This window comes from Acomys minous, assembly GCF_964271855.1.
Source record: "Acomys minous genome assembly, chromosome: 17".
Taxonomy (NCBI): domain Eukaryota; kingdom Metazoa; phylum Chordata; class Mammalia; order Rodentia; family Muridae; genus Acomys; species Acomys minous.
Genome location: NC_140500.1, coordinates 25,540,400 through 25,560,838, shown reverse-complemented (window position 1 = coordinate 25,560,838; position 20,439 = coordinate 25,540,400). Strand labels below are relative to the sequence as shown.

Here is a 20,439-nt window from a genome sequence, read left to right as displayed (position 1 = left end):
TATAAAAAATTAAGTCATTTTTTATTCTAAAGGGCATAAATATCAAGAGGCAATAGAAGACAAATGCTTGTCAAATGTGTTGCTTTAGGGGCTGGAGGGATGGCTCAACAGTTAAGAGCATTGGCTGCTGCTCTTCCAGAGGACCCACGTTCACTTCCCAGGGCCTACATGGCAGCTCACACTTGTCTGTCTATAACTCCAGTTTCAGTGGATCTGATACCCTCACACAGACATGTAGGCAAAACAAGAAATATAAAAGTAATTTTTAAAATGTTGTTTATTTGAACTAAAAAATTATAGATGCTGGCATCTTTAATTCTATGTTTGCCAACTAGTCTGCTAGAAACAAGAAGCATCATAGTTAGAATTATTTGGTTCAATCTTTGATTTCTTAAAATTATCAGCAATTGCTTCTTAACGGCGTAAGTCTCAAATATTAGGGTAAAATAAAATCTTGATAAAAGACTTGTCTTAACTATTTAGAATTGAGAAAAGCATACCTCTTCACACAGAATAAACCATAGATCAATAAATAATTTCAGTAGTTTAAATGAAACTTTCTATATACATCATCAGAAAGGCTACAATGTGCCCCATATGAAGACTGGAAATTCTTACCTCATTTATACAGTCTTTTTGAGAACAGCAGCAGCAATGAGCATTTACAATAACAAATACTGAGCAAAAATCCTTCTTCATAAAATCCATCAGAAAAGGCAAAAAAAAAGGAGGGGAAAGTGAATAGAAGTAGAAACTACTATAACTTAGCCCACAGCGTAAGGAAGACAAATACCAAAGTCAGACTGGAGCATAGTTTCTAGCTTAATAGCCATGCTTCTCAACTCTTGAGTTTGCTCTGCTCAGCCAACAATCTATTTATTCAGATTGGCTCTGTGGAAATATAAACCACATGCTGAAAAACAGGGCAACAATTTTACTACTAGCAGTTTCTTCTGCTTCTCCTACAATAGCACTACATCCTTGAATAAGTACAGACTTTTATTTGTTCAAAGCCCCACCTACTGCATCCAAAGTTCTGCCTCCTTGACTTTGAAATCTACCTTGGAGGCTTTCCTGTATGTAACACTAGATATCTACCTACTGAAATACTTCCTTTGTGCCAATCATGTTAATTCTAGCCTTTATTTAGAAGAGGGGGAAGAGATTGGGCTCAGTCAACAGAGCAAATTTGAAGGAAATTATCAAGCAGGGACAATACACTGGTAGTTATCTACCTAACTTAAAACTTTCACTGGTTCTTTTTCCAGAGGAGCCAGGTTTGATTCCCAGGACACAAATAGTGGTTCACAGTCATTTTTAACTCCTGTTCCCATGGAATCTTATGCCTTCTTCTGGACACAAGGTGCACAAGCAGTGCACAGAAATAAACGCAGAAAAAACACTCAAGCACATAAAAAGGAAAGAAAAGAAATAGCTCCTCTGTTTTCCCAATTGAACAAGTGGTAATATTAGGGCTGGGGACATAGTTCAGTGGTACAGTGCTTGCTGAGCACGCATGAAGCCCTGCAAGTTCAACTCCCATTGTGTGTGTGTGTGTGTGGGGGGGCATTAGTGATATTAAACTGCTTTCCACTTTCATGTAATTAAAAAAAAAAGCAGTGAATTGGTATACAAAAGCAATAAAGGTTTCTACTCCTTTTCCCTCCTATTAAAAACCTTAACAAGTACAGACATTTCTGGGGCTGGAGGAATCTCATGGACCTAAATAAAAGCTCATTGAATTCAATTATTATTAAATTTTTTTTCATAGTTTAATATAGTAAAGAAAGCACTGGTTCTGGTATCAAAATAAAGCTGTACCCTTTGTAATGGTGTGAGAGTGAATCCTAAAGAGGACAGTGGATGCCAAGGTTTCAATCACTAATAGTATATATAAAGTAAGGGCTGGATACTATTCAGTAGAAATACTTCTACTCTAGGGATAGCTAGATGACTCAGAGGAGTAAAAGAACTTGCTACTGAGCCTGATCTGAGTTGGATTCATTAAAGCCAAATATTGAAAAGAGAAAATAGACTCCTGAAAGTTGTCTTCTGACTTCCACAAACATGCTGATGTGATACATTGGTCCTCCCACACAAATAATATAGTAAAAAAGGTTATCTCAAAGCAGCTACCAGTAAGTCACGTATTAGGCATAAATACAATAGTTCTTTTAGACTGCTTAAGACTATATGCTTGGCTACCTCAAATGGCTTTTTAAAATGCGTTTTCCAGCCAGGCAGTGGTGGTGTACGCCTTTAATCTCAGCACTTGGGAGACAGAGGCAGGTGGATTGCTGTGAACTGAAGGCCAGCCTGGTCTACAAAAGCGAGTCCAGGACAATCAAGGCTACAGAGAAACCCTGTCTCGGAAAAAAACAAAACAAAACAAAACAGAAAAAAAATCCATTTTCCATGCTTCTTTAAGGTATGTGTACTGTCAGGTGGTAGTGGTGGTGGCAGTGATCACCTTCAATCCTAGCATTTCATTTGGAAGGAAGATATCTGTGAATTCAAGGCCAGCCTGATCTATAGAGCAAGTTCCAAAACAGCCAGGGTTACACAGAGAAATCCTGTCTGGAAAAATAAAAAATAAAATAAAATAAAAATAACCTTTAAGACACTCATGGAATGGGAAAAAATTGTTTATCTTATTACCAAAATAAAACAAAAATCCTAGGAATTAAAAAAAAAAAAACAACTTACAAACTGTAGATAGTTTATATAGAAGATCCCCAACTGTATGTTGGGCCTAACATAAAACTCTGTGATCCTTGTTCAGCACAGAAAAACTGATTGGTTGTATGTTATACTTGTTATCTGACCCAGTTATCTTAAATATTTAACTTTGGTAGTAAGAAGATCCAAGTAAGAATATTAATCCAGCTACTTGGGAGGTTAAGGTTAGTAGGATTGAAAGTTAAAGCCTTGCTTAAATTACAGAGTGAACCAAGAACTTTGTGAGACTCTATCTCAAAGTAAAACTTTGAAAGGAGAGTACGAGAATATAGCTCAGCAGTAGGACATTTGTCCAGCATGTACTTGGCCATATGTTCAATCTTCAGTACAGACAAGTAATACAAGTTTCATATGCTATTAAAAGGATTTAAAATTTTAGTACACCACAGCATGAACGTTTACATGAAGGACAGTGCATTTGAGGTTGGAGTAATACCTTGTTTCATGAATCCAGAGTAATGAGCCTCAGGGAATCATGAGGCAAGCTAATTTCCTTTAATAGAGCCAACTCAATTTGGTAGGGCATTTGAAGAGGCTTGTTTTCCAATGGAATTATATGCTATGTTCAAATACCTGTAAACTAATGGTTCATACCAACAAGAATCTGGCTGAATCCGGCCCTTGAGCAACCAAGTTAAATATAATGGGGATTTTTTAATTACTTTGTTTGTGTAATTTGACTTTGTCACTGATTCTGTTAGCCTTTGGATTGGAAGGTTTGAATACCTTGTATGGAAAAAACAGAATTACAGCCATTAGGGTAAAATTCCTTCCAGTTTTTATATAACAGATTACAGTTTGCTGTTTTCTACAGAAACAAGTGACACTGATTCTTAGTGTTTGAAAGTTGAGGAAAATGTTCTATTTCTTTTAACAGAACTTTTTGTGCTATGCTAGAAAAAAAATCTAGAATTAGCTAAAATGATTTTTAAAAATAAATTTTGACTTCTAAAACTTTAGATTGTAAGTGAAAAGGAAATTTTGTGTATCACAAGTTGTATCATAACATGCTTCTTGACTTTCACAGGCATTCTGTTACACTCCTGTGACTCAAAGTGACTTTGGGCTGGGATTTTTCTTGTGGATTGTAAAATTCTTTTAGAATTCCTCAGTAAATCCTGAATATCAGTTGTTAATTCCCAACACAGTAACAGAATAAAAACTGGCAGTATATTAAGGTAGTTTTCTTATTTAAGCATATTTCAGCAATACTGAAGTTTGTGGTCTCTTGAAATAACACATGCTAACTGCTGAAAGGTGGCCAGGCGTGGTGGTGCACACCTTTAATCCCAGTACTCAGGAGGCAGAGGTGAGTGGATCACTGTGAATTCAAGGCCAACCTGGTCTACAAAACGAGTCTAGGACAGCAAAGGCTACACAGAGAAACACTGTCTCGAAAAACAAAAACAAACAAACAGAAAAAGGAATGGAGATACTTCATAATTGTTGCTTTTTCTTAGTGTACATTATATGATTTAAGGTGCAGCAGCAGAGGAAATGTTTGTCAGTAGGAATATGTATTAAGTATACAGTGAACAGTAATACATTTGACTGGACTTACAGGGCTGGGCAGGTAGAAAAATTAGTGATTTTTAATATTATTTATTACTAGCACTGAGTCAGAGGTTAGGAAGATGTTTGTTGGGGGGGAAAAAAAAAGAACGACTTTCATAGTAGGAGTATCATAGAAAAAGTATTATATTATTGTAATTATTATTATGATTACCACCACCACCACCACTACCGCTACTGACCAACACCATCACCTGGGCTTCTATCACAGGGTTTCTCTATGTAGCACTGCCTACCTCTGCCTCCCAAGGGCTAGGAGTAAAGTCTTGCACCACCATACTCAACTGAAAAAGCTTTATTAATTGAAACAAGTTAAGCATTCACTGAACAAGTAATCAGTTTGACTGACTTACTCTGAGGAAATAAGGGTAGATAGAAGTGAAGTAGAAAGCATGTAGTTGAACCTGACACTGGAATATTTGAATTCTAATTTTTGCTCTACTATTAATTGGAGCATTACCACTAGAACATTGACTTTGTCTTATTCTAACAGATCAAGTTAATGTATTATTAGCACTCACTGAACTAGACATTCAGTAATTAAGCTTGACTTAATAATATTTTACATGAATATTCAAAATATAAAAGATATAATGGAATATGTTGATGCTGAAGAAAACAGAACAGCTCTCTACATTGACACAAGTGAAGATTTTGCAGTCCCACCACCAGAACCTAATTATCTGTGGTCCCTTTTGTACATGTTCTTTTAGAATCAGTCCTCTGAAAAGACTCTCAGCTGAAGGAAGAGAATGAGAAGTACACAAATGCACATTACTCGTGACTTTATTTTAGATAGCAAATAATACTGCACAGAAACTGATATGTAAATTTCAAAAATACGTTTTAGATTTAGTTCGAAAAGACTACATTTAAAAGCAAATAAGCATGAGTTTAATCTTGCTTGTAGAAACCAGATATACTAAATGATTTGTAAAAACTGCAGTTCTTTAGTAAAAGAATTGGTTCCTTTTTACTTTATAATCAAGTTACTGGTTGTGTTGTAGGACTTAAACACACTGACATACAACTATCTAGGGAAAGGGGAATATATTTTAGATATATTAGCATAATAATGTTTTAGAAAGATGTAAAAATATAAAACTTACTAATGGTCAGTGTGGCTTATATAATAACTACTACTACTGCCTATGAGCTATTGAAACAAATAATGTGTTTGTTTTGTTTTCTTTAGAAACAATTTTGTTTGTACCCTCTTATACCTCCAATAGTCTATCATTTCAAGCCAAGCAAAATGAGATTTTTATAATAGTCTATTACTTCCCCAAATCACTGCTTTATTTATTTTGCATGAAAATTGTGACCAAATTCTTATCACTAATATTCCACCTCTTTAAAGTAGGGTCAATTCAGAATGGACTCTTTGTTTCCATTCCTCAATTGTAACTGTATTGCTATAGATATTGGAAGCTCTTAATTTATAGAAAAGATTGATTTATCTTTTTAAAGAAATAGGAGTATACCACAAATATGTATGTCATCCTTACCCAGGAGCCATTCTAATATATGGCCATATCACTTTAATTTTAGTATGTGTTGCTGAAACACACACAGAAAAAGGTTATTTTTCAGAGTCTAAATGTCTGTGCCTATATCAAACTGTTACCAAAAACAAGAAGCATTACCAGTTTAGGTTGTCTTGATACCCTTTTTTTGTTTTTGTTTTTTCTTTGAGACAGGGTAGGGTTTCTCTGTGTAGACCTGGCTGGTCTTGAGATTCTCCTACCTCTGCCTCCTCAGTGTGGAGATAAAAAGCATGCATTGGAATTATAGGCATCAACTACCTGGCTAGGAATTAAAAAATATAAAATAAAATAAACAAACAAAAAACTAGAAAAAAGTTTTAAAAGAACAAGCAAAAGACAAAAGTACTGCTACTATTTTAATGTCTTGTTTTTGGACTCTGCTATCAATTATCTCTCTTTAATGACATTAAGCAGAATGGTTAAAACTTTTTATTTTTAATTATTTACTTTTATTTTATAGGTGGGAGGTTGTCAGATCCCCTGGAAGTGGAGTTGCAGACAGTTATGAGCTGCCATGTGGGTTCTGGGAATTGAACCCAAATTCTCTGGAAGAGCAGCCACTGCTCTTAACCACTGAGCCATCTCTCCTGCCCCAAAATGGTTAAAAATTTTAAGGCTATCTTCTTACCTGTGAAGATAATATCACTTATAAAAATCAGAATAAAGTAGTCCGATTAAGGTATTTTGCAAGGCAATTGACAAAATTATATGTAAATATCAACTTCTACCCAATCTACAGTTTGGCTTTATGTGAATGAAGCTTGTTAAACATTTTTAATACAATTTGCTGAATATCATTAATGACAACTAATTTCACCACTACTTGTGTTATAGTAACATTAGTAGTAATGGTAATATCCAACAAGTGCTGAATAATAAGTGTATACCCTGGAATTTTTTAGTTTTGTTTTGTTTTTTGGAGATAGGGTTTCTCTGTGTAGCCTTGGCTGTCCCGGACTTGCTCTGTAGACCAGGCTGGCTTTGAACTCACAGTGATCCATCTGCCACTACCTTCCTGAGTACTGAGATTAAAGGCTTGAACCACCATGCCCAGCTGATTTTTTAGTTTTAGATGCCTTTCTCAGTTAAAACTTTAGGCTCAGAGGAATTTAAAAACCTGCAGCTAGGTTTTGCAGCTCAAATATGCTTGAGATCTGAACTCAAGCAGATAAAACTGTGTTTTATTCACTCCTTATAGACTGTACTCATGTATTTATTTCACAAATATTGGCTGACTGCTTACAACTTACAAGTCTCTACATCACCTATAGTCTTTAATTCTGGACTATCAATACTTTTATTTGAGAACATTGCTTTTTTTTAAAAAAAACTGATAACCATTCTTCATCATCAGGTGAAGAACAAATGGCCTATGTCTTTTGTTACTTTTCTAGAGAATTGCTTGTGTTTGCGGTAGTAAGTATCTATATAATACAATAATTTCATGTAACTACATAAGCAACAAATAATCACTGTTGAAATAAACCTCACTGAAATATAGCATATACAACTTGTGCTCAAACTAGGACATTAAATCAAAATGTCAACTTGTGATAAAAGAAATGAAAAATAAAATGATAGAACTAAACATATGTATATATTTTAAAACCATTTTTTGGATAGGTTAGTCAAAGAGAGCCTCACTAGGTATTAACATTAATGAAAAAGAAAAGATATCTCAATGAATTACAGGTATAATAAACACAGTATATTATCAGTCCATTATTTCTATAACTATTAAGTCATAGGCTGCATTTGCCACTTTCATGTCAGCACTTATACAAGTTATAAGATGCCCTCATAATCGACACTATAGTATGTACCAATTCACTTTAACATTTGATTTAAGCTAGATCTCTGAGATCAGAACTTATTATTTTCAAGATATGAAATAGTACAACAATCATCTAGGATTTCACAATCTTACAAGCAACCCATAAGTAATAGTATTTACTACTTCCAAATCAGTGATAAAAAAAAACTTAACTGTACATCCAAGTGCTAATGGGATGTACACCAACCACTAAAGCATCAATCTTGTTCAGTGCTGTAGCTGTTAAACAAATGGGCAATTGTGAAAAATAGAAGAAACTCATTCATACTTAGGAAAAAAGGAACTTGTCCTTGAGAGGCATAGGTACTGAACATAAGAGGGAATAATACGGAACAGGTAGCAATGTCTCTATGACTGCTTCCATGAATTCTTGGGATACAACTTGTGAAGTGTGCCAGCAAAAGAACTGGAGAGATGGCTGGACAGTTAAGAGCACTCCTGCTTTTCCAGAGGCCGCAGGTTTTGATTATTCAGTGCCCACATGGTGGCTCATAACACTCTGTACTCCACTTCCAAAGGATCTGAAGCACTCTTCTGACCTCCCTGGACACCAGGTACGCATGTGATGCACAGACAAACATACAATCAATCAAAACAATCCTTCATATAAAAATTTTTTAAAAAAGATGTCAAGAAGACTCTGCTGTTGGTTCAAGATGCTATCTTAAACAGAAAGACCACTAACAAACTAGCACAGCAACTCCTCTCCCAACACGGATACAAGCCTCACTTTCTTAGGAAATTAGTTTTAGAAAAACCATCCTGAATCATTTGAGGGATATCAAATAAAATAAGATTTGCTTTTGCCCTCAGAATACAAAGTGAAGATAGGCTAAAACTTATGGGGAAGTACTGTCAGGCAAACTCCCACAGTCCCTACCCTGACAACACAGAAAGCTGCTTAAACTGCTATTCAGAAAGTACAATTTTGAGATTTGAGACTCTGTACAGCAGCAAGAGAATGAAAGAGGGTTTCAGAAACACCCCATTTTATACTTTATTTTTCTGTTCTTACATATTGCTTTTACTTGTATGCCAGTTATTATTTACTGTGCTTTAACTTCATTTTAGTAGGGTAACAACTTTTCGAGAGTCACCTTAAATTTCATTTCTTCTTTGGAATATAATTCACACAAATAGGCGTAAACTATGTAGAAGAAAGATTACTAATGACTGAAGGCAAGATTAAAGAATTATTACATTTAAACAGCAATAAAGAAAAGAAAAATCCTATACCACAAGATTCAAGATGCCTAGAATAAGATTAAGAGACCAATTTACAAATCTGAGATGAATTTATGAACAAAGATATAGATTAAAGTCATGGTACATGTCTAAGTTACTTTTCTATTGCTATGATAAAATAACCATGACCACAGTCATCCTTACCAAAGGGCTTATCTGGAGCATACAGTTGCAGAGAAATAAGAGTTTATTGCTCTCATGGTGGAAGCATGGCAGCAGGCAGGCAAGGCCTGCAACGGCAGCTCAGAGTGCACATCTGGGTCCACAAAAAGGAAGCAGAAAGAGCACAGTTTTTTAAACCTCAAGTTTGCCCAAAATCACATGCCTCCTGAGTCTCTCAAGCATCTCCACCAAGTAGAACCACTCTCGTTTCAGCCACCAAGGTAACCCATTCAATAAAATTGCTTTGAAATCTGGTGAGGAGGATGAGCATGCAAGCAGAATCTCAGACATTACCAGAAAAGAGCCTTCCCATATTATGTCAGAGCTAGACTGTTAAGAGCCTTTCCATATTATGTCAGAGCAAGACTGTTAAGAGCCTTTCCATATTATGTCAGAGCTAGACTGTTAAGAGCCTTTCCATATTATGTCAGAGCTAGACTGTTAAGAGCCTTTCCATATTATGTCAGAGCTAGACTGTTAAGAGCCTTTCCATATTATGTCAGAGCTAGACTGTTAAGAGCCTTTCCATATTATGTCAGAGCTAGACTGTTAAGAGCCTTCCCATATTATGTCAGAGCTAGACTGTTAAGAGCCTTTCCATATTATGTCAGAGCTAGACTGTTAAGAGCCTTTCCATATTATGTCAGAGCTAGACTGTTAAGAGCCTTTCCATATTATGTCAGAGCTAGACTGTTAAGAGCCTTCCCATATTATGTCAGAGCAAGACTGTTAAGAGCTTGAAAGAGGTGTTAGAGAGAGATATGGCTCAATAGTTAAGAGCACTGTCTGTTCTTCTGCTCTTCCAGAAGTTCCAGGCTCAATTACCAGCACCTACAAAGCAACTCAAAATTGTCTCTAATTCCAGTGCCAAGAGATTTAACACCTTCTGCTGGCTGCAGTGACCTGTACACTTGTGGTACACAGATATAAATGCAGGCAAAACACCCATACAAAGGGTATTTGACAGCTTCAAGGGAGAAGTATAGGTTATTTAGAAAGGCAGTCCTATCAGAACAGTAGCAGACTGCTCATCAGAAACCATAAATGCCAGGAAAGCGTGGGCTGATGTAAATACCTGTCTATTACAATTACTACATCCAAAGTTACCTTTTTTATTATTATTATGTATACAGTGCTCCATTTGCATGTACACCTGAAGGCCAGATTACATTCTGGATGGTTGTGAGCCACCATGTGGTTGCTGGGAATTGAACTCAGGACCTCAGGAAGAACGGCCAGTGTGCTCTTAACCTCTGAGCCATCTCTCAAGACCCAAAGTTACCTTTTAAAACGTGAAGAAAAGGACTGGAAAGATGGTTGGTTCAGTGGGTAAATGCTATGCAAGCATGAGAACTGAGTTTGAAGTCCCAGCATCCATATAAATAGCTGTACCTGATGTGTGTTGGGGGTAGGGAGAGAGCAGAGACAGGCACATTTGTAGGGTTTACTGGCCAATTAGTACAGCCGAACTAGCAAGTTCAGGGAGATTGTCTCAAAAACAAAATAATACAAAACAACAAAACAATATTTGTTAAGGCTGGAGAAATGGCATAGCAATTCAGAGCACTACTGCTCTTCTAGAAGACTGGGGTTCAATTCTCAGCACCCTTATATCACACAGCTCACAACTACCTCTTACTCCAGCTTCAGAAGATTTCACACCTTCTGGCCATGGAAGACACCCATATGTATGCACACAGCATACACACACAAGAAAAGTAAAAACGAAGAGCAATACAGGAACACACTAAATGCTGACCTCTGGCCTACCTGCCTACACACACACACACACACACACACACACACACACACACGTAGAAAATAATACAAATTAGGAGAAATTTGGCCAGCGAGATATTTCAGCAAGTAAAAATGTTTGCTATTCAAACATGATAACCTGAGGTTTGACCCCTGGAGTTGGTAAAAGGAGAGAACCAACTTCAAAAGTTGTTATAGTTTGCTTCTCTGCTGCTGTGATAAACACTCTGACCAAAATCAGCTTGAGGAGGAAAGGTTTATTTGGCTTACACTTCCACAGCACAACTCATCATCAAGCAAAGTAAGGGCAAGATCTTAAGGTAGGAACCTAAAGGCAGGAATTGAAGCAGAGATCATGGAGGAATGCTTGCTCATTGTGTTTTCTCATACCACCTGCCCGGGGTGATGGCACCCACAATGTGCTGGGCTCTCCCAAATCAATTTATCAAGAAAGTGCCCCAACAGACTTGTCTATAGGCCAATCTGATAGAGGCAATTCCTTAACAGAGATTCCCTCTTCCCAGGTAAGTCTAGATTCGTTAAGTTAATAAAAACTAACTAATGGGTTTTTTTGTTTGTTTGTTTAGGTTTTTGTTTTTGTTTTGTTTTGTAGACAGGGTTTCTCTGTGTAACAGCCCTGACTGTCCTGGACTTGCTTTGTAGACCAGGCTGGCCTGGAAACCAGAGATTCACCTGCCTCTGCTTCCCAAGTGCTGGGATTAAAGGTGTGCACCACCACTGCCCGGCCTCTAATGATGTTTTTTAAATGAATAAAAAGAATGAATTCCAATGATAAATTAACCACCAAGCAAGCACTTCAGAAAAACTCAGCAACATCTAAGTTGTAGGAATTGGAACATACTTTTCAACAGTAATCCTTTCTAACTGATTTAAATACAATACCCAATTGTTTTCTATCTGTGAAAACTCACCAAACTGGCAAAGACCCAAAGCAAAATAGCAGAAAATGATATTTCCAAGCAAACAGAACATGGTAGCTAACTCTCAAACATTCTCTAAGATTTAATAAAAACCAGTAGAAGATATCAGAATAACAAACTTAAAAAGAGAATTTACTGCAAGTGACCTTTAAAGACTACCAAAAGCCTATTGCTTGATTATATAGCCAGCTAGACATCTGTATATAATAGTTTGTCATGTTTACTAATTTACTGAAAAGGTTTGGGAATAAAATAGTGACAGTTTAGAATGTTTTTTTGTTTGTTTGTTTTTTGTGACAGAGTTTCTCTGTGTAGCCTTGACTGTCCTGGACTCACTATGTAGACCAGGTTGGCCTTGAGCTCACAGGGATCCACCTGCCTCTGCCTCTCAAGTGCTGGAATTAAAGGCGTGCACCACCACTGCCTGGCTGGAATGAGAAATTTTATACACAGAGTTTAAACACTAAACTTAAATAAGACAGTTGCTGCTCTCAATCTTGATCAGCTAGAGATGGCTCCACTGTTAAGGGCACTTGTTGCTCTTCTAAAGGACCTAGTTTTGGTTCCCATCACTCATGCGGTTGTTTCTGTATCTGCAACTGCAGGTTCAGGGAATGAGATGCCTACTACTGACATCCTTAAGCACAAGATATGCACATGGTACAGATACATATATACATGTAAAATACTCATACCTCAAAAAAGCTTTAAAAATTTTTCAAAGAATCTGTGAGATTGAAGACATGTCAAAGGTAATGTTATAATGTTTATTTTTAAATCTTTTCAAATGCATTTTCCATTATATGATCTGAATGTCTGCTCTTCCCAACAATCGTAAAAACTCTAGCAATCATTAATATCAATATCACATTCAATAGTAAATTAAGGCTCATAAGTGATTTTCTTACAAGTCATACAGTAGAAACACCTTTTATAGCATGCTGATCCAAATATTCAACTTGTTTTAACAGTATATTTTGGCATACTTTTTCCTCAGAATTGAATTTCTTGGCTTTTGTTTTTCTCTCTTATTACTTTTATTTATTCTTACTTATTTTAACTTCAAGTCAGAGTCTCAGATCAGGCTGGCCTGGAATTTGCAGCTCTCACAGCTCTCTCTGCTGTGAGAGAGCTATGACTGAAGCCTTACACTACTACACCCAGTTTGTTTACTTTAGATAACAATCCAATTGCTCTGCTACATAGTCATACAATTTGGGAAACAAGAGTGACTATATAACTGAGTCACAATAATGAACTCTGATCAGTTTCTCAATTTTTATCTACCATCCATTTAAAACATGAACCTTGTTACTATTTGTAGTGGTTTGAATGAGAATGGGCCAACAGGTGCAAACGTTTGGGAAGTGTGGCCTTGATGGAGAAGGTGTGTCACTGGAAGCAAGGCTTTGAGGCTTCAAGAGTGACTCACTTTTCAGTATGCCTCTACCTCTCCTGTTTGCAAATCATGTGAGCTCTCACCTATCCCCGATGTCATGCCTTTGTTCTACCACCATGGCCTCTTAACTCTCTGAAACCATAAGCCCAATTGAACATTTTCTTTTGTCTTGTTCATGATGTTTTGTCACAGTAATAGAAAAGTAACTAAGACACCACATTAAGAGTAATCACCTTAGGCATGCACCAAGGTCTATAATCTAAGTGCTTGGAAAGGCAGAGGCAGGTGGATCTCTGTGAGAGTTCAAGGCCAGCCTGGTCTACAGATAAAGTTCTGGGACAGCCAAGGCTACACAGAGAAACCCTGTCTCAAAAAACAAACAAACAAACAAACAAACCAAAGAAAGAGCAATCACATTTTTTACACATGTGAATGTAAATAAGCTCCATATAAGTTGCAACTTTTTTGCTTGGTATATCCTTAAGACCACAATATATTGGTTGGTGACAGTAATTTTTCATATAAAGTCATGTATAGGTAGAAAAAAATGGCAAGTGAAATGATACTAAATAAAACTAACTAAGAGCTAATAAGGCAATCTAAGTTATTAAAGTTTCAATAAAGTAAGTCTTAACAATGTGTTATTTTATGCCTACATACACATAAACAAAACTACAAAAATGAAATTATTGTATGATAGTTTATTAAGACTGAACAGGAATTATGAAGCCTTGGTGTTACTTACTAATGAATATTACCTCCCAGGAAGCACAGAACTCCATAGATACTATTTCAAGTTTTTTTTTTTTTATTCTTTAAAAGCAATCTTTCAGGTTACACCCTCAGAATGTTACTCATATTTCAGAGAAACAAACCCACTACTAGCACTAAAGTAAGGAAATAATCCGTAAAGGAGTGAGGGCATTTTGCTTTTTTGACAGAGGACAAAATAAAATACAGATAGATGATTTAAAAGAATACAGCAACAACTAACTGCAACAGGAAAGGGAAAAGGGAAAAAGAACCCAAAAACAAACAAACAAACAAAAAACCAAAACAAAAAAAGGACTCTCTCCTCTTTGATCTCACTGACTCTTAGACACTTCTTTATCAAATATCTACCACAGTGTCACTGCCATAATATCAACCTATATCTTCTTGCTGCTTTAAAAAGTCTACAACTGAAATCACCTTTAAAGCAATATACTATGTAGCAATACAACACCATGTATCATAATTAAATTAAGAACTAAGATGAATTATTATGAGATATCAGAATGCAATTTCAAACAAAATGTGCCTTGTGATAAAGGCTTAAGTGAATGCAAGGAAGGTAGAAAGATAAACTGATTGCCTGTCTTTATCTTCATTGTATACTGTACATAACTCAGCAAACTACTATCCCAACAGCTTGGGCTTTCTGTTGTTGTCAGCTTAAGTGGATGTTATCCAGCTAGACTTTATGAGACATATGACTCAATGTCATCAACAATTAGACAAGGACTTACACTGGTCACTCGACGGTAGATCTGTGCAGCATTCTGACACTCTGAGTATGGATACTCAGATGTAGCCATCTCCAGCATGCACATCCCAAAAGCATAAACATCAACGGATTCATCATACTTCTCCTCGTACATCTCAGGAGCCATGAACTCTGGGGTACCTTGAATGAAAAGAACAGCCAACTCAATGAGCAGTAGCTGTAGATGTTACCAAGCAGAGGGTTCAAGAAGCAAACTTGTCAAGAGAGAAAAGTAAAATTAAAAGGGGATGAAAAAAAGAGAAAGAAGAGGAGAAAAGAGGACAGAAATAATCTTCATAGCCTGCTCCATCAAACATCCTCTATACGATCTTCCACTGTAAGGCCTTTAAAACACACTGAACATAGTCAAGTACATCATTACTTATACTGTTTAAAGTATGCTCTTGTTATTAACACAGATGTTTAGTTAATTAGTATAACTCATAATGAAAAAATATAAAAGGGTATTAATTTAAAAAAACTAGCAGGGAGCAAAATGGATACTGTAAGATAGTAATGTAAAAAAACAAAACAAATACTTGTCTGCCCTCTACTGTATGGCAGTTGTTAGACAAGTATTTACAACTACTCTCTTGCCATTGTATACAATGGCACCTTTTAGGGAGGCCTTGTAGAAAAACAAAACAAAAAACCTCTGTATTCAATGTTTGTAAAGAAAATAAAATGTGATAATATGTAAAGGTGACTCACCACAGCCTTTTCTTGATATACTTACCGTCCAACCTACAATATACAAATAAGCCTAGTGCAGATACAGGAAATATAGTGAAGAGCAAATCTACATACACATACATATACAGACTGGTCTGTGAGCACAGTATGTATGTGTACAGTACAAGATTAGATTTTACACTGATTTCAGAATCTTTAACTTCAGTTCCAAGAACAAATATGCACTATGATTTAATAAACAAAGGAAAAAAAATATTGGGCCAGTGATTTTAAGATGCCAAAGACAAATGCTTCCTATTAAGAAAACAAAATGGCAATTCAGCTTCAAATGTATTCCCTATTAATATAGTATGTGAAAATGTATAAACAGTGTTAGAAAGCGTAACTATACAATATTCCAAGGAGAACCCTGGTTTTGTTTGATTCTTTAAATAAAGAAATACAATGACTGGTGTGCCATGCTGTTCTTATTGTTATTTAGCATTCTGGCCCACCTAATAATGAATGGGCTTTGAATGCCATACCCTATGGGAGAGCAGAATAAAACACGAACTGCAAATTTAAATTTCAGAGAGCTAAACCTTACCAAAACAGCCACTATTTGTTTTTCCATCAGTGTCTCTAACATATAATTAAAAAGTCTGAAAGGTCACTCATATTCTTTGGACTACTTACTGATTCCCAGCGGAGTTAATTTTGTTCTACTGACAGCAATGTCTAGAGACATTTCTGGTTGTAACAATTAGGAGTAAATAAATAAAGTATGCTACTAGTATTTTGAGGTACAACTCAGGATTGCTATGAAATAATTTTATGGTATACAAGAAAACCCTACAACAACAGTCTAGACTCGGATCAGATATCCAGAGTACTAAGGCTGAGCTGGGTGTAGTGGCACACATCTTTAATCTCAGCAGAGACAGGCGGATCTCTGTGAGTTCGAGGCCAGCCTGGTCTACAGAGTGAGTTCCAGGATAGCTAAAGCTATACAGAGAAACCCTGTCTTGAAAAAAAAAAAACAAAAACAAAAAATAAACAAAACCCCACCCAAAAAACCTAAGACCGAGAAACCAAATTTACATACATCATTCATTCCAAAAGGTAGATATAATGGACAGTTGATAAGACCAGTTTTTCACAGTACATTCCCATATGTGGCTATTTTCAAATCTAGTTCTACAGCTAGGTATTCTTCAAGATATGATCAGTGGACATTTCTGAAGTTAAACTACATATAAGTTCCATTTACTTTATGGAAAAGGCAACACACTGCTTCTACTGTATAAATATGAATATAAAATATTAAGTATTAGTAGGATGACTCACTAAGACGTATCAATGAAGTTCACCTTACTTCTCTCCATGTAACTTTATAAAACATAAATAATCTTCAAAATGATTTTAGAAGTTAAATATTAAAAATTACTCATTTCACACTTGAGGTTCAAGCTATGGATTCCTAAAGGTTTATTTCATGTCAGAAAAGAAATGATAGGGTCAGGTTTCTCAAGAAAAGCTACATCAAAAGGCCAAACTGGCTCCAAAATCACACTGGAAGCATACCTATCACACTCTTGGCAAAAGAAGCCCGCTTTAGAGTTGCCAGACCAAGGTCTCCGATCTTGACTGAGCCTGTAGGGCCAGTGATAAAGATGTTGTCACATTTAAGATCCCGGTGAATAATTGGTGGAGTTCGTGTGTGGAGAAACTGAAGTCCTTTAAGGATTTGCCGACACCAGCTTCTTAAAACTTTGATTTTCATCACTTTAAACCTTTTCAAGTATCTGGAAAAACGCAAAGTAAACCAAACAGGTTATCAATGATATGAGCTTTCTGCTTTGAAGAATTCCATTAAATTCTAACATACCAAAGATAGGAATATCAAATTTGGAATATTGAGACTCTGCGACTTTTGGAGTTAGTAATACTTTTAGTAAGGTTAAAGGGATTGAGATAAATTTAAAATGAAATTCTATTAAAAGACAAGAAAATTGAACTTTTCTTGAAAAAATACTTTTTATGTGGGGAATACACGTGTCTATACATGGGCGGGGAGTTGCATACACCTGTGCATGTATGGAAATCAGAGGAGACTGTGAAATCCTGTGGAGCTAGACTTACAGATGTTTGCCAGTTGCCTGGCTTCTTACCTGGGTGCTGGGATGTGTCTTCATAATTGATCTTAACTATCTCTCTGGCTAGTAGTTTGTTTTGAAAGGATCTACCTATGTAGCCCAAAATAGCCTCAAACTTGCAGTTCTTCTGCCTCTGCAAGCATTTTTTTTTTTTTAAAGAAAGGGTCACATGTAACCCAGGCTGGCTGCAAACTTTCTATATAACTAAGGATGATCTTTAACTCTTGATCCTCCTGTTTCTGCTTCCCAAGGTTAGAACTACAAGCATGTACCACAGTGCCCAGTTTTTACAGTGCTTAGAGGTAAAACCCAGGCCCTTTGTGCACACCAGGCAAACACTTTACCAACTGAGCTACATCCCCAGCTATCGGATGTTTTATTAGCAGTTGGTTAAAAAAAAATCTTATAACAATAAAAAATGTACTCTTTAAAATTAGTTTGCTTCTAGTAAATAACGGAGTAGTTTTTGCAGGTCACAAATATACATGCGCAAAATGGGCTGGCAAGATGGCTTACTAGGAAAAGGAAGGGCAGAACCAGCTCCTAGCAGTTGTAATCTTACTACTAATACTCATGCACATGTGTTGCCCAAACATACACACACGCACACACAAGTAACTGAATTTAAGATTTTTTTTAATTAAAAAAAATAAGTGATTGAAAGGAGCCAAAGAACAAAACCAGTAAAAGCAGAGGTATTTCACATGAGAATATAAGGGGAAAGCAATGTGTAAGCAGCCTGTATCTGTGGATGTGTGCGTACATGTACACGTGGAAAGAAAGGTCAACTTTGAATGTCCTTCCATCCACATTGTCTTTTAAGCCAGGGTCTTTAATTGACCTGGAACTCATCAAATAGACTAGACTGACTAAGAAGCCCTAGGGACCAGTGTTGGGCTCATAAGCACAGATAATTATGCTCTTTTTTTTTTTAATGTGGGTTTTATGAAGATTGAACTCAGGTCTTCATGCATTCCTGCTGAGGGGGTACTTGCTGCCATGCCTGATGACAATCCCCATGACTCACATGGTATATAATGAACTCCCATAAGTGTTCTTTGACCTCCATACCCATGCTATGACACGTGTGTGTACACTTGTAAGTAAATGTAATAAAAATTTAAAGGGTCTTATGTGATAAACAATTTTGAAGCATGGAATAATAAAGAACAGTTCTATAACTGCAGTGCAGTGCTGGTAAGTAAAGAAAAGTGGGGCTGGAGAGATGCTTCAGTGGTTAAGAACACTTGCTGTTCTTCCAGAAGACCTAAGTTCAGTTCCCAGCATCCATGCCAAATGGCTCACAACTGCCTTTAATTCTAACAACAGGGAATCCAAAACCTTGTTCTGGCTTCTCTGAGCATTTGCATATGGGTGTGTACACATACATATGTACACACACATGTAATTTTTTTAAATGGAAAAAAAGAAGGGTTGATGACCTATTACACAAGCCTAATGACTTAAAATTGACTTCTGGAATTCATGGTAGAAGGAAAGAAATAAATTCTGGATTTAGTCTTCTGACCTCTACACTTGTGCCATGTCACATGTCTGGACTAGAACATACAAGTCATTCATATTCTCATTTACTCCCATATTCTCTCTCCTTTCCACCCGCCTCTCCCTCTCTCCTCCTCTGCTCCCGCCCCCATAAAAATACAAGTTAAAAAAGGAAAACAAGCCAGGCATGGTGGTGCATGCCTTTAATCCCAGCACTTGGGAGGCAGAGGCTGGCAGGTCGCTGTGAGTTCGAGGCCAGCTTGGTCAACAAAGTAAGTCCAGGACAGCCCAGCCAAGGCTAAACAGAAAAACCCTGTTCCAAAAAACTTAAAAAACAAAAAACAAAAAGAAAAAACAAGCATTAGGGAGAAAGAGAGGAAACATGTTTTACATGAATTTGTACAATAACAGCACTAAATTTGTGAAGAGGGAGATAATAAATAAAATCTCTACAATAATCATAAAAAAAAATCCTACACACCAGATCTGGATTTATCAGAAAAATCTAAGAGTAAAACTAAAATAAAATTCTACATTTGGATATAGCAATTAAATAAACCCATTGGGAAAGGCTTAACTAAATGTATGTCTGGGCACCAAGTGTGTGCCTGGTGTTAACACTGAGCAGAAGAGGGTGTTTGACTAGATTAAAGACAGTTGTGAGGCATCATGTGGCTGCTGGGACATGAACCAAGGTCCTCTGGAAGAGAACCCAGTGTTCCTAACTGTTGAACCATCCCTCCAGCCCCCTAATTACTTTTAATCCTTAAAACCTGCTTCTGGGAAGAGGTTGGGTGAATATTATCAAGATACGCTATAAGAAATTCTCAAAGAATTAATAACAGATACAAGACCCACGGCCAAACAATAAGCGGAAGTTAGGGATTTTTGTGAAGAGTTGGGGAAAGAATTGGACACCTCAAGAAGAACTTCAGAGTAAACTAATCTGAGCCCATGGGGACTCACAGAGACTCAACCACAAACCAAAGAGCATGCATAGGCTGGAGCTAGGTCCTCTAACAATTGGCATTGGAGCTATCGCTGACTCTGTTTGGATCCCTTTGCCCTAACTAAACTGTCTTGTAGGCCTTAGTGGGGACAGGATACATTTAGTCCTGCTGCAAGGTGATATGCCAGGGTGGGTTGGTACCCGTGGAGGGGCTTCCCCTTCTCTGAGAAAAGGGGAAGGAGGGGGGAACGATGTTAGGGGTTTGTAAGGGTGGGTGGGACTGGGAGGAGAGATGGGAGGGGACTGGGATCAGACTGTTAAGTGATTAAATAAACAAATTAATGAAAAAACAAGCAAACAACAACAACAACCCCTCAGTACCAGGAGTGAGTTATCTGGTTTTTTTTTTTAGTTGTTGGCCACTGGGGTACCATGGA

General features: G+C 36.8%; 1 protein-coding gene across 20 annotated transcripts in view; it reads right to left on the bottom strand.

Moving 5' to 3' along the window:
• Positions 1-20,439, bottom strand: part of WNK1 (WNK lysine deficient protein kinase 1) — a 118,650-nt gene that overhangs the window by 62,698 nt on the left and 35,513 nt on the right. For 19 of the 20 annotated variants that reach the window (XM_084766065.1, XM_084766066.1, XM_084766064.1 and 16 more), the window contains 2 exons: positions 16,979-17,199; positions 14,706-14,863 (listed from right to left, as the gene is read on the bottom strand). In XM_084766065.1, the coding sequence (XP_084622191.1) occupies positions 14,706-14,863; positions 16,979-17,199 (379 nt within the window). Of the gene's footprint in view, positions 1-618; positions 1,721-14,705; positions 14,864-16,978; positions 17,200-20,439 lie in introns of those variants that run through there. The other variant, XM_084766063.1, reaches the window with a different exon arrangement.